This window comes from Corvus brachyrhynchos, unplaced genomic scaffold, assembly GCF_000691975.1.
Source record: "Corvus brachyrhynchos isolate BGI_N302 unplaced genomic scaffold, ASM69197v1 scaffold223, whole genome shotgun sequence".
Lineage (NCBI taxonomy): Eukaryota > Metazoa > Chordata > Aves > Passeriformes > Corvidae > Corvus > Corvus brachyrhynchos.
Window position 1 is genome coordinate 3,803,819 of NW_008237174.1, and position 13,879 is coordinate 3,817,697.

Here is a 13,879-nt window from a genome sequence, read left to right on the forward strand (position 1 = left end):
TACAAAAATGCTGTTAGCAAGAAATTTTCCTGCTTCTTTCTAAACCCGTGAGATACTTTTCTCTCTCACGAAGATATTAGCAGAGTTCTATGAACTATGAACACCTGTGATCTTGCAAAGCCTTGTTTATGGTACAGCAGGAAAACATTCTGACAATGGATGTTTTAGGATTTTAGCCAATCACCCCAGGGCGGTGGCTGATCCTTTGTCCAATTAGACTGTGAAGAAAAGGTCTATAAAAAAGTTTGTAAAATAATTCAATCAATCTTGCTGCTCAATTCCTGCCTGCTGGATCTCTCTCCTCTCCTTCCTACAGCTGCAGGATACAGTAATAATGGGGCACGGTTCTGAACACTGTTCTGGGACTGTTGGAGTGATGTTTTCCAGTAGCTTTGTTAAATCACACTAATTAAAGTCTTTAAAGTAAAATTAATTGGGTGCTTATACTTCCCCTCATAAAACCATTTTGGTACCTTTTGATCTCTTGCTGGAAGGCTATCAGAATTCTGCACAACTGTCTTCATCACTTCTTGTTTAGGAGAGGGAACTGGTTCTTCAGCCTTCTTCTAAGGGCAAAGAAATTCCTTTAGTTTTTTTCAATTTAAATTCTTTCAACAAAACCAGGTAAACAACAGCAGACCTATAATGCCCCTTTCCCAGTGGTTCTCTTTCAGTTTCCCTCAGTTATTCTTGAGCCACATCTTCACTGTCACAAAGGATTCTAGTCCTCACTCCACTGGAGACTATTTGAAGTAGTTGATGATGGAACTGATAAAATGAGAACAACCTTCAGAAAGTACCAGTACATTTCAAATACTGAAGTGCTGTCAGTGATTTTCAATGTCCTCAGCAGGAGAAATTCAGTTAGTTGAGACTGTGACAGCAAATTTTAGTAGTTGCTGGGCTTTAAAGTTCCATATCCTATAATGATTTAACACTTCATCTTCTCGCTTCACTGCTGCACAAGTTTTATATTAAGATAATTCATCAGTTAGTACTATTACTGAAGCAATGGTACTATTCAATTAACTGTATTTAATTATAGAATTAATCTGTCTCCTACAAAATGTCTCATATTCAGCTGTAAGAGACAGCTGGGGTTTAGGGCTTCTATGCAATCATGAGCTGAATGCAAAGATACACTGAGGTGCTGTTTTCAGCTTCTAATGCAAGCTAGTTCTCATATGTTTCAGGTAGCCCTGACAATGTTATCATCTTTAACAAATGTGCAGACAAGTTTGATTTTGCTTTAATGTTATTTCCTTCGATACACAAGAGGCAAAGAGTCACTACAGAGGCTTGAAAGTAACCTAACTTTTCTGGTCTGTCAGAAGTGTTCAAAACTATGCTTTGTAGTGCATCTCCTATGAGGAAAAACAGACAATGGAGAGGAGAGTTGTTGCTTTTCTGTTTCTCCCTCAGTTTCCAGCGCAGTTTTGGTTTTAGATGTTTATAGCCTCAAAGAGCTGTGCCAACATCACTGCCTTTATAAAGCCTTGCATTATGATTTTCATATACAAATGTAAAGTGTATTTGAGCAAAATTAGAGGTTGTCATCTTCTGTTAAGGCTCTGAAAAGCTTTAAGTGCTTGTTTCAATCTGTATGCTTATACCTTATACTTGTCCTATTTTCTGCATAATAATTGGACAACTGAGGTGGTAAAAAAAATGAGTTTGTTACTTCAGATATTGATTAGAACCTGTGTTCAAGTACCTGAGCAGGATTCCTGGTCAGTTAGTTATGGGGCAGTGTTATTCCATAACCACGCAGCACCCTAGCCAAGAACACAAAGCATTTTTCATTGCTGTAATATGCAAGAGTTTCCATTTCCAGCTACTGAGCTTTTACAAAACCAGCTGCAGTCGAGGCAGTGATTGTAAATGCAATTGGAGTTATTTTTCTGTAAGATGAATTCAGTGGTAAGACTCTACAATTACTCACACTACAAAGGGTGACCCAAGGTAAGGAAGCACAGAAATAATTTCACAGTCAAGAATCTGTTAGCAGGTACAGATGCAGATTAAGAAGAATCTGAGGCAAAAGAACATGAAACCAACTGCAGCACTTACAGTCAAGGTAATAAAAGCAACAATTTGTCCATTACTGGCGAAATATTCTCCAGAGTAGATGTTACTGTAAGATAGCAAAGTTCTCCCTTACATTCATCACTCAGTAGAAACACTGACCTGAGATGTCATTATTCCAGAAGGCTCAAATCCTTTTGCTTCTTCAAGTAAGTTTCTTTCTTCATTTGGCTAGAAGTCAAAAAACCCCATTTAAGTGTTGCACTGAGTTGCTTAGAGCTGATTTTACACAGCACCAAGTGTTTTTCTTCTAGAGACAGTAAAACTTTCTACTTACAGTGACAAGGGGGTATTCCCTGGCTGGCCTCAAGTCAGCAAGACTTTGCTTGACATACTCTTCAGCAACAAAAGCTTCCTTTAATCCAGGGAAAAGATTTTCATATTCTGTAGGATCAGCAAGGGACTCAGCAGCTTTTTGATTGACTTTGGAGAGGTTCTCCCGCCAGAGTTTAACAACCCTGGAGATGCAAACCAGATTTGTTACAGACAGCTCATTCTGACAACATAATTCACGCTCTGCATATGCTTAGAAATTACCTCGAAACTTGGCTTGGCAAATACGTCCGTGCAAGAAAAGCGGCTTCAGGGAGACGCCCAGTTTTAATCAGGAGTTCCAAACATGAATCAAGCCTAAAAGATTTCAAAATGTGATTTTAACCAGTAAACCTAATAAAGACAAATTATTGTATTAGTTTAGCTGTTTATTCTATTACATTAACTTAAAGTGCTTTCATTTCAGATTTTAAATCTAGCAGTCATCATAAAATAGAATGAGCTTTTCTGAGAAGGACCAATGACCATCTTTCTCCATAGAGTTTAAATGCAGCTGTAGTTAACCACTTGAAGAACCTGAGGGCCTTGGCACTTGGGAAAGCAGAAAAGAACAATCAGAATCTCGTTTGCTACTTACTTTCCCTGCAGGAAGTAGCTCATAAACGCCACATTATTCTTGCCATCTTTTTCTGCACCTTCGGCTAACTTGTTCACCATGTTGGCATTTCCTGAAGCTGTGGCCAGGAGCAGCAGTCCTCCATAGTCTTGTGCATGGTGCAGACACTCCTGGGCTAAGCCAAACTGGCATTTACTAATGGCAAGCTCTGCAAGTTGCTTCCACTTCTGTTCTGACTGATTGTACAAAAAGGGGAGAGGGAGGAAAAGAGAAAAGCAAACCACTCACATTTCTGAACAGCATGTAAAGGTTTTCAGAGTGCTAAGCAGGAAAATACAAGTTTACTTGTGAAGGTGCTGTGTCCCATGACTATACTTGTCTTCCCTTTGAGGTACTGTGATTACTGTAGCTTCCCAGCATGACACAGTGACTGTTAAAAGAGATCCCTACACAGCTATAGTATTACATAAAATAAACAGCTCAGTAAACATGGAGGGGGGATGTAGGCATAACTTGGGAAATTTAACTATAACAATCTCTCAAAGCTCCCAAGTTAACTTTCAGAATGCTGAAAGGCATTTGTGTCTACAACTAAGTTAACATTCCTTATAAATGACTTCATTATTTTACAGCAGGAACAATGAGATCGATTCTCTGCATAATAATGATGGGACAAATCACTGTCAGTTTTTCTAGTGCAAGCAGTCTAAGTTTGCCAAGGCTGGAACAAAGGTCTGAAGGCTTCAGCCCTGTCTTTCCTCCTCTCACTGTTAAGTATTGGAGATAAAGGCTTGGTTCTCGGCTCAAGTTTTGTGTTCTCCAGGAGTTTCTGTAGTTTTCTGAGCAGACAACATTCTTTGTCCCCATCCCACAAGATTCCTTTGAATTACAGGCAGAACAACTTCATCAAAGGAGCTGGGAGGCATTTCAGCTGTGTTTAGAGAGTTGTAGTGCATCCCCATATACCACTGTCTTTTCTTACAGTGGTAAGAAATCTCTCAGATTCATGCTCATACTCAGAATCCAGGATGAATCACCCAAATTTATATAATTACCTCTGCTTCCACTGCAAGCTGATAGGCTATTTTTAATTCTCCAAGTTGAAGAGCAAGTTCAAAACGATGCTCTGGATCTGTAGATACTGCAAGAGCTTGTTGTTTGAAGCCCTAAAATAAAAATCCGACAGTGAAGCTGGGACCTGTCAGGTCAAAATAATCCTAAATGCTAACCTAATCCTAAAACCACTCTGAACAGAAGGTTACAGTGTTCTCAAACAAATAGGGATAATTAACAAGAGTTAATGCTCACAGGTAATATGACTGAGTTTTGCTTAGCAAACTCAATTAAGAATGTGAATAAACTGATTTATTTAGTTTGATAACTAAGAAGTAGTTTTCTTGCCTGTTTTTCAAGAAAATGTGCGACTCTGATTCTCTGTTCTTTTGGAATTGTGGGAAGAACTTTGTCAGCCATGCCGAAATCTCTTCTCATCACAGCAGTTTGATATTCAAGCACTGAGACCAGCAAAGAGTAACTGACAATGTTTAGCTCTTTATCGCCCAAATACAGTCTGTTGTCCTTAGGAATATACCCCAAGAGATACATTGTTCTGAAACAAAACAAAGAACACTCAGCTTCAATAGATCCACTACACAACAGTCTGTGAAAAAGATTCCAGTAGTTCTTATTGTAGCAAGAATACTCCCATAAAATATTCTACTTTTACTGGATGTGCGCTTTCACACAGCACTGTTCATCCCTCCACAACTGCACTGCTGCCTCAGAACATCCAACTTGTTCCTACCTATCATGCTAAAGCAAGGCACAGCAAGCAGCTGACAGGGTTAACCTTGAGCTCCCTTCTCTGAGAGAATCTTTTAACACTTCAACTGTGGAAGCAACAGCTCACCTGTCTAAGTGGGCAATGGTGACAATCTCTCCTCCAACATAGTAGTTGAGTCTGTTCACAGAACTGGTGTAAATAAAGCAGTCACCAACCCACAAGCCTGTTTTCACAATCTCCTGAATCTCACCAAGAACCTGCAAAGCAAATTTTGGTTAATTAGACACATAAAAAGATACTTCTAGGTAACAGAAAGACTATTACAATTTAAAATTTAATTCCATATTCTATAATAAGTAAATAGTTGGGCGAGTTGCAAATACAAGTTTAGATATAGATTAGAAGTACATAAATGATCATTTAGTTTTACATAAATGCTAACCTAATTCTTAACTAAGCCAATTATAAATCTAGGAAACAAGCACCAAACTAAGCATTAAGCAAGACAATCAAAGATAACTTTCCTTCTGAAATTTTGATTTCTGACATTTCACAGCATGAGGTTTTCTCACTTCTCAAACTTGAATAACATTTCAAAACTTGAAAATTGTAGAAAAAAAATTAAGCTATGACCCAAAAGTGTGTTTTAAAAACAATCTCTGTAACACTCTGACAGTAGTGAACAGATGAAGAGAAATGCAGGCATCAAGGTCTATTATTATTCTGGGATTCAGACAGGGATACACTCCCCAGGAATTCCAAGAAAATGATTAAGTGTTCCTCAGGCAGACGAACAGTGTGTGATACTAAATGGTCTGGAAACTAAAATTTAAATTGGACTATGTTAAGGACTAAGTTTGCTGCACTCTCTTGCTTCTACCATCTCTAATCTTACTCCGCTTTTTGAATAGAAGGTACCTCAAAGGCATCTTCAATTCCATCTTCAGTGACACCTTCATGTGTTTCTTGGGCTGCTGCAACTTTTTCTGACAGGTATTTGAGAATGAAGAAGGACTCTTCTGTAGCAATGCACACAAGCTCACCCGAGTCAGACCAGAAAATCTGTATCATCAGAATCAACAGTGGCACAGTGTTAGACACCCCAGGCTAAGAAGGATGATGTGGACATTAAGGGTAAAACAACCTAACTCTAGAAGCTTAGGACTGAGAAGCCAACAAATACAGGAATTTTTTTTCTCTTTCTGCTACATGACTGAGATAAACTTAAGTCATTACTTTATTATTGACAGCTTGGCTTCATGCAAGACAATCAGTTTAGTAAAAAAAATATAAATCAGTAAACACAGACAGGTAAATAACTTCAGTTCCACGTAGAAACTTACATGTTTGGGCTGGATTTCAATTCTGCGAATCAGTTCTGTGTTCTCCCAATCATAGAAAGCCAAGCCATTAACAGATCTGACTCCCAACAGAAAGCCACCATAGATGCCTGCAAGAAAATAAAGGTGGAAGAGATCCTCATTGTGCAAAAACCACACCAACATATCTATTTCTAAAGTACTTACCTTCTGCTCCAAAATCAGGTTTGAATGACTTCTTCTCTTTGAAATTTTTAAATATCTTTACAACACTGTTGCTCTCCCTGATTGCATATCTAAATAAAGATTAAATTGGAGAAAAACCAAAACAATTATTCAGTTTCTAAAGTAGTAAATGACTAAATCATAAGCTGCTACAAAACACCTGCATTTCAGTTATCTTCTAAAACTAGCAGAGTGCTAAAAATTCAAACTTTTAAAGCAGGACAATTAATTATTAGAAGTTCATTTTACATGCATCTTTTGGTCTTCATGGCCTGAAAACTAAACTAAAGTAACAGCAGTAAATGTAATACAAAGGAAAAAATGTGCAAGACTTACTCTGAAGAGTCATGTGCCCACACAAACTCCTGTGCAGAGCCAAAGCTCTTGTTCCTCAGAGCCATGGCTGTGTAGATGATGTATTCACCATCACCACACACCACAACGAACCTGGGGCAGGAGAAAGAGGCATTTGTCAGTTATCTCTGTTCAGTTCGATAGGCAGCAGCAAGAAGGCAAATTATCTGTAAAGGTAAAGGCTCCCATGGCCAATGTAATCACTGCAAACAGACAGAGCATGAGCTTTATATACTCCTAAAACATCATGGAACTGGATTTCCTTCCTGCATCGTGTTCCCTCTGCTCTCCACTGAGCAGCTCTTGTACCTTGTATCCCTTTTAGTTTAGCCTGTTAACAAACGCCCCCCAGCCAATTGAAGAGAAGTGATAAAAGAATGTATTACCGTCCATTAGGGTTGTGCTGAATTGTCTGAGGATAGATTTCACAGCTGCCCATATCCTTCACAGCCAGTGGCAACCTCTCTCCATCTTTGATTTCAGCATCTCCCATAGCTTTCAAGTTAGCCTGTTGGACTTCGGAATGTTTAGCCCAAATAATTTTTCCATTTGCATCCATGGACATGGCAGGTTCTTCACGACCAAGCTAGAAAGTAAATAAGAAGTTAGGCTATGAAAAAAATACATTGATGGTTTTCTTTTCAGTTGAAAATATCAAGTGAAATAGTCAGTCTCTATAAAAAAAATGCCAATTAAAACGCCAGTATTTCAGTATTCTACACATTATCCCAGAATGAGAAATCAGTTGTTCTGCACATAGAAGACAGTGATGAATCACAATTTCTCATTTCAAACCATTAATTGTACCTTAACAATAATGCTGCCTTCATCATATCCCAAAGCTACGTTATTGGAGCCTCTCAAGCTGGCCACACACCACACCCTCTCCATGCCATAGTTCAGGGTGCTCTCCAGGCGGTAAGTGCTGGAGTGCCAAATGCGCACCGTTCCTAGGGAAAAACAAAGGGATGGATCCTTTAATCTCTCCTCAGTGTGAGGGCAGCAGGTTTGCAGCCACACCACAGGAAGAGTTCTCCCCTAAGTTCTTTTCCTGTCCTTTATACATCAGAAAACACAAAATTACCGTCTTCGGAGCCAGTGATGATGATGGGCAGCTCTGGATGGAAGCTGACGCATGACACATTCTGAGCATGTCCTTCCAGTGTTTGGACACAGGTTTTATTCTGAAAGAGAGAACACAGTGCTACATTTTAACCTTTATTTCTTAAAACAAATCTCCCCCAAATCCAAAATATATCTGAAAACTCTCTAGATTTCTTACATTTCCAAGGCGTTCAAACAACAGCACTAAGCTATTGAAAACTGTGATTGTATTCAGTTGTACCTCCTGCCCAGAAGAAAATATATATTTCTCTTGACAGAGGCCTTTTCCTCTATTTTCAGATATGTTAATGCCTAGAAAATATGCTTTCTCAGAGCTGCATAGCACAACTGATTAAAGCAAGATAGCAAGCTGAATTCACTGCAAAAAAAATCGTAACAAAGCATTGCATTGCAGGTGAAAACACATCTAATTTAGGTCTTTGGTAAGAATGTTCATTCACACAGTTGTGAAAGAGAGGTTTACTCTGCTTGAGATAACTAGGATTGGAGCATGTATCTGGAGTCTCCAGCTGTACATGGTGGCAAAATTTCAAGCACTGTTGTGTATTATTCATTACTGCAGTGAATGCTTAAATTAACAGTGCCAGCTTTAACTTCTGGGCTTGCATTTACTCTGAGGCAGTTAAGTTTTAACAACCAGAAAGTACCACCTAACAACTTTTGTCTTGCCCTTCTGGCCATTCAGATACTTGTACACAGGAGGAACTTTTGAGTTCTAGGGTCCAGCAACAGAACTGAACCCCTGGATTAGATCTCTCTTTCCTGTAGAGCATTCAAACAGGGCACCTCATGACTCCTGCCAAGGAGAAGCACACCACATGTGTGTGCATGCAACACATGAGACTGTGCCAATGTGCACAGGATGAAAAAGGAGGGGGGGACGCAATAAAGAATGAAAAAAAGAAAAAAGAGAAGTGGAAGGATGGAAAGAGTTGATACAGGAGCAATATTTACACTTGAACACAGAAGAGGAACAGCTTAATCCACAAACATGAAGCCTAAAAGGGAGGGATCAATTTTGTCACAAGGAAAAAGTCTAATGCTAACAACAGAAACTTGATACCAAATGCGGCAGCCTACAAAGGCTCCTGAGGAGTTGAGCACTCACCTGGTAGTCCCAGATCTTCACCAGCCGGTCATCTGCCCCAGAAATGAGGTATGGCTTGTCCCCACCACTGTAATAGTCAATGCAGTTGACTCCTTTCTCGTGGCCTTCCAAGGTGAAGTTGGGAGATGATGATCCGAGCTGCCACACCTTGCCAGAAAAGACCCAACAAAACACAACCATGTGTACTTAGTGACCTTTCGTGTCCAGGTCACCCTTGGCAAACACGGCAGGTACCCAGAGGTACTTTACAAGTCCAAAGAGAAATAATACAGAATTCCAAAGACACAGTTGTCACCTCAACAACTGCTCAGTCAACTACCAGTCCCTCCCCCAATAAACACAAATAACATGCTGAATTGCCCATGTTCTGCTCATACCTCTAAACAATGAAATTGGTTTCTTTAAACTTTTTTTTAAGGACATGAAACCATATAAAGCACTGCTTTTAAGAAGTAGTATATGTTTATAAAATTAACTAGTAACTAATTATTATCATACATGAGTTTCATCCAAAGGTCTTGAATTTTAATTTTTCCAGTTACGTTAAAGAATATAAAATCTCATGTTAAATGAAGATACAAAATGAACCAAGTCAAGTGTAGCTACACTACTGTTTTCTCATCATTGTTTATCACATCAAATAAACACCTCAACATCTGTGGACATGTGAAATCAGTGGTGGCTTTGTACAGCCAATATACTGATAATGAACAGGAAATGTGAGGAAGTGTCACTGCTCAGTGGCTGCAAACCTGTAGTCACAGATATTTAGTTATAGCTGCACAGCAAATGAGACTCATCAGGGTCTGCCATGAGAAGGCTGAAGGCATCTTTGGAAACAATTCAATGCATTGGCTAAGGACATGATAGTAATGGGAGAGACACCTTTACCAGGGTTTAGTTTTTTCTTTTAATGCACAGTTAAAGTCTTTATTCACTATATAGTTTCAATATGCCCAAACCACTCACTGACAGTATAACCATTACTCCTCTCCAATATTTCTGTGTAGTCCAAATGGAGATATAGCACTTAAAAGAGTTTTAAGAACTACTTTTCAGTGATTAGAGGCAACAGGTAAACTGATAAATTTACTGAATTACTAAGCAGGTGCCTGGACCAATGTCCAGGTCTTTGTTCAGTCAAAATTCTATTACTGCATCTGCTTTTAAGAATACTGACCCATCATCCATACAGGATTATTGGTTTGTGTACGCTGATATCACTTAATGACTAAAAAACCCAAATATAGTTTCTCTACCTTAATTGTCCTATCCAAAGAGGCACTGGCAAACTGATTGTTGTCTTTTGGGTTTATGACAATCTGCATGACGTAATGGGTGTGTCCTTCAAAGACCTGAGAACAAGACCATTTTTTATCCCAGTCCCAGAGTTTAATCAGCATGTCATCTGAAAAAAACCACAAACAACAAACAACCAAGCTTCAGTGAGTGATAGCTACCTTCTTAAACTGCATAATTCTCCATCACTTCATGTTAAAGGCTGGAATAATCTGCTAATAATCTATTTTCATCTGTAGGACTACCAGTCCTGGCAGAAGGACTACAGGGAGTAAGAGTTTCTCAAAAAGGTTGTCCAGTACTGGTGATAAAACTAAAAAGAAATACCTCTGTCTTTAAAAAGGAGGTTAAGAATCAAGGTATTGAATTGTTAATCTTAAAATAGTGGGCAGACATTAAGCAATTGGCCCTTTGCTTTGTTCTGCAGCACCTGCTCTGGGGAGTGCTAAGGATGAAGCAGAGACAGTGAATCTGGGTCCTTAAGTACCTTCAACAGCAAAACACAGAAATACACAGTGCCTGTGACTCACAGAGCTCTCTGCAGTCCTGCAGAGACTACATTAGTGTAAGGTTTCCAGGAAGGAAAAGGACTCAGCAGCACAATCTAAGTGTTCTTGGGCAAGGTCTGATGGGACACTGGGGTCCTCCTCAGTAACACAGATCACCTCAAAGAACAGAGAATTCAGTGGTATTTTGGGAAAAAAAGATGAAAGTTATCTGTTGCTTTCAAGTCAGATTCCCAGCTAAAAACTTACTCCAAACCACTATGAAATCTTTTAAAAAACACAACTTGAGCTGTTATTAGAGAGTTTGCCACACTGATTAGCACATATATGAATGCTTCTTCTGGCAGATATTAAGAGAGAAGGCTCTTTGCTCTTCTCTGACAAGAACATAAGCCATTATATTTTAAATTGTAAGTGCAGTTGATATTCCACTAAAGAAACATGAATGCATCTAGCAAAGAAACAACAAAATGACAACTGTCACACTGGCTACTTGCTCAAGGAATCCTGAGTCTTCCCAAGAAGACTTGCAATCCTTCACTGCACAGAAAACAGGAGCCTGAAAATAGCTGGTTATCGAACATGAAAATATCCCAAAGGACTCTCACCACTGCTTGTCAGGATGAAGGGCTGTGTGGGGTGCACAGCAATGCACCGGATGTAGTCGGAATGGGCTTCAAACATGTGAACTCTTTCCAGGGTGTTGTAATTAAAAACTCTGATCTGCATGTCATCCTAGGAAAGGGAAGAAAAGCCACATGAAAATAAGTCTCTTGTGCAGTGCACCTTCTATGCAATGCAGGGGAGGTAGGTAAAAACATTCCACCATTGAAGACAACAAAAAGTTTAAAAATTTTTGTTTGCTAATGATACAAACTATACTTGGATTCAGGCGGCTATAAATTACACATTGCTGTTCCAAGTCATTTATGAAATGGAAAAAACTTCAACCAAACTTTCGTTTCACAAGTAACTGGGTCATGCCAGCATAAGATAACAAAATGAAATGTCTACTCTGTGTACAGGGCAGAAGATTAGGAAATGAAAGTTGAGACAAAAGCATTTCAGCATTACCTTAATTTAACCAAAAAATATTCACTCCATAAAGAAAAATGTGTTACCAAGACTAGAATACAACTATTCCTCCCAAGGTAGATTCACTGACTAAAAGCAGAGATTTTTTTTCTACAAGTGAGCAAAATGAAAAAATTTATTTTTAATATATCCAAGAAGAAAAGTAGAAAGCAATTTCTAATTCATCTTATCTAGGATTGTCAATAGTTTCATTTTAGTTAAATTAGCACCAATAATATTGAGTCAGAACTGTGTGCTGAGTATGTTCCAGTTAGCAGGAAAAGCTGAACTACATCTACCCGGCATTACCTGCAGAGTTAGTCACCTTAGCAGCTTGCTCTCTTTTGAAATGAAAAGTTTAAGCTTCTAAGTTTCCTTAAAGGAGAAAATTTCTGGGAAACTGTAGTGAAGTATTCCCTTCTCCTCTACAAATTCATATCAGGTCAGATTATTACGGGATGCACAAAGTAACAGCACGACAATAAATTAGAGAAAGCGCAGCTGCATAAGAAACCACAAGTGGAGAACAGCTTACAGCTCCAGTGACAACCCAGTTCTTCCTCGCCACGAATTTGGCAGCTCTCACGGGCAGGTCACACACTTCAAAATTCTTCACGAGAGTCTAAAAATAAAAATAGTTAAGTTTATAGCACTGGAGAAAATACCAATTTTGAAATCAGCTCTGTATACTTTCTTAACAGCGTCCAATATGTCACTTGTCTACTGATACAGTGACTTTTGCACTCAGACAGAGGAGAGCACAGTCAATTAGTAGGAGTGATTGAAGATTCTCGTATAAATTCAATTTTTCAACACCAGATACACATCTGTCAGTTCTGAATATTTCATAATAAGGGACAACTAATGCCATCACCTGTGTTTCATGGTTCCAAACACAAACACTGCCATTGTAAAGGCTGGCCAGCATCCATGGCTCCGTGGGATGCAGGTCCACGCTCTTCACCCGGTCAGACCGGGCTGTTAGCTTCCGCTTGATATCGAGTCGGAGAGGCTGGGGGGGAAAGAATTGGGAATACCAGGTTTTTTAACAGGAAACTGGCACAGAACAGGGAAAAGGAGAGCTGAAGTTTACTCTTAGAATAAAAAGAGCCAATCCTGCTTTTCAGGCAGACAGAAGGTTACTACTCTTTCCTACACAGCTGCGTATTTATTTTTGTAGGAAGCATCACATCCCCACCAATGGCTGTGGGTCTGTTTAATTTAATTCTGCGAAATTCAGAATTTCTTCATACTGTAAAAAGTATCTCCAGTAGAGTCAAAAAAAAAAAAAAAAAAGATGCACTGCACATCTTCCTGGTGTCCCCGAACTATGAAAGCAAAGCAAAGAGAACTTGCTCCTAACATAAATGTTAGAAAATTAATCTTCCTGCTACTTCGCCTGACAAATCAGGAAGGAAAGTCAGTTATGACAATAGAGCACAACAACATTTGCCCATTATAAATTTGCTTGCATTCGCAATTCCCAAATTACATTCTAGAATGGAACACTATGTTGTAGAAACTGAGAGGAGGGAAAATTTAAGTCTTTCCCTTACAAAAAAGGCTCTGACCTTCCACTTTCATCATTGGTAATGTAAAGCCAGAGTATTTAAAAGGCAAGGTGATTTTCTAAAATATTCGAGGCATTACAGATTCATTTAGACAGTCATCTGAGATCACTTAACGCTGCTTTTATCTCAGAGAACTTAGCGGATAATAGCTGATCAAAGAACACTGCATGTATTAATAAAACCTGCACTTACTTATGTTAGACATTGCCAGGAGATAAAGCCACCTAGTTATCATGTAGTGCCTGTATTACAGACATGACATCTGACGGTAGAGATCAATCTGGGGTTCATTCTCCTGCTACAAACACTGGGAAGGCAAGCACAACTACACTTGATTCTTTGCTTATCCTTGGAACTGCTGGGATCTGCGGCTCCCAAGGGCCGGGAACGGCCGATCCGAGGGCTGAGTGCGACACGCACTCCGAACTCCGGCACAACTGCTCGGTCGGTCTGAGGAGCACCCCGCGGGCAGCACTGCGCTGCCGCTCCGGCCCCGGCCCCCTCCTGCCCCTCGGCTCCGCCCATCGCGGGGGTGGGCTGC

At 39.5% G+C, this 13,879-nt stretch overlaps 1 protein-coding gene across 1 annotated transcript in view; it reads right to left on the reverse strand.

Moving 5' to 3' along the window:
• Nucleotides 1-12,802, reverse strand: part of COPB2 (coatomer protein complex subunit beta 2) — a 13,452-nt gene extending 650 nt beyond the window's left edge. Inside the window, exons 1-20 of the mRNA XM_017728842.1 lie at nt 12,642-12,802; nt 12,303-12,389; nt 11,302-11,428; nt 10,148-10,296; nt 8,889-9,035; nt 7,740-7,839; nt 7,463-7,605; nt 7,042-7,241; nt 6,638-6,748; nt 6,284-6,372; nt 6,101-6,207; nt 5,676-5,819; nt 4,884-5,014; nt 4,376-4,583; nt 4,030-4,140; nt 2,996-3,210; nt 2,623-2,715; nt 2,363-2,543; nt 2,188-2,256; nt 474-566 (exon numbers count right to left, since the gene is read on the reverse strand). Coding sequence (XP_017584331.1) covers nt 474-566; nt 2,188-2,256; nt 2,363-2,543; nt 2,623-2,715; nt 2,996-3,210; nt 4,030-4,140; nt 4,376-4,583; nt 4,884-5,014; nt 5,676-5,819; nt 6,101-6,207; nt 6,284-6,372; nt 6,638-6,748; nt 7,042-7,241; nt 7,463-7,605; nt 7,740-7,839; nt 8,889-9,035; nt 10,148-10,296; nt 11,302-11,428; nt 12,303-12,389; nt 12,642-12,695 — 2,559 coding nt within the window. The 5' untranslated portion in view covers nt 12,696-12,802. The remainder of the gene's footprint in view (nt 1-473; nt 567-2,187; nt 2,257-2,362; nt 2,544-2,622; nt 2,716-2,995; nt 3,211-4,029; nt 4,141-4,375; nt 4,584-4,883; nt 5,015-5,675; nt 5,820-6,100; nt 6,208-6,283; nt 6,373-6,637; nt 6,749-7,041; nt 7,242-7,462; nt 7,606-7,739; nt 7,840-8,888; nt 9,036-10,147; nt 10,297-11,301; nt 11,429-12,302; nt 12,390-12,641) is intronic.
• Nucleotides 12,803-13,879: the final 1,077 nt, after the last annotated feature.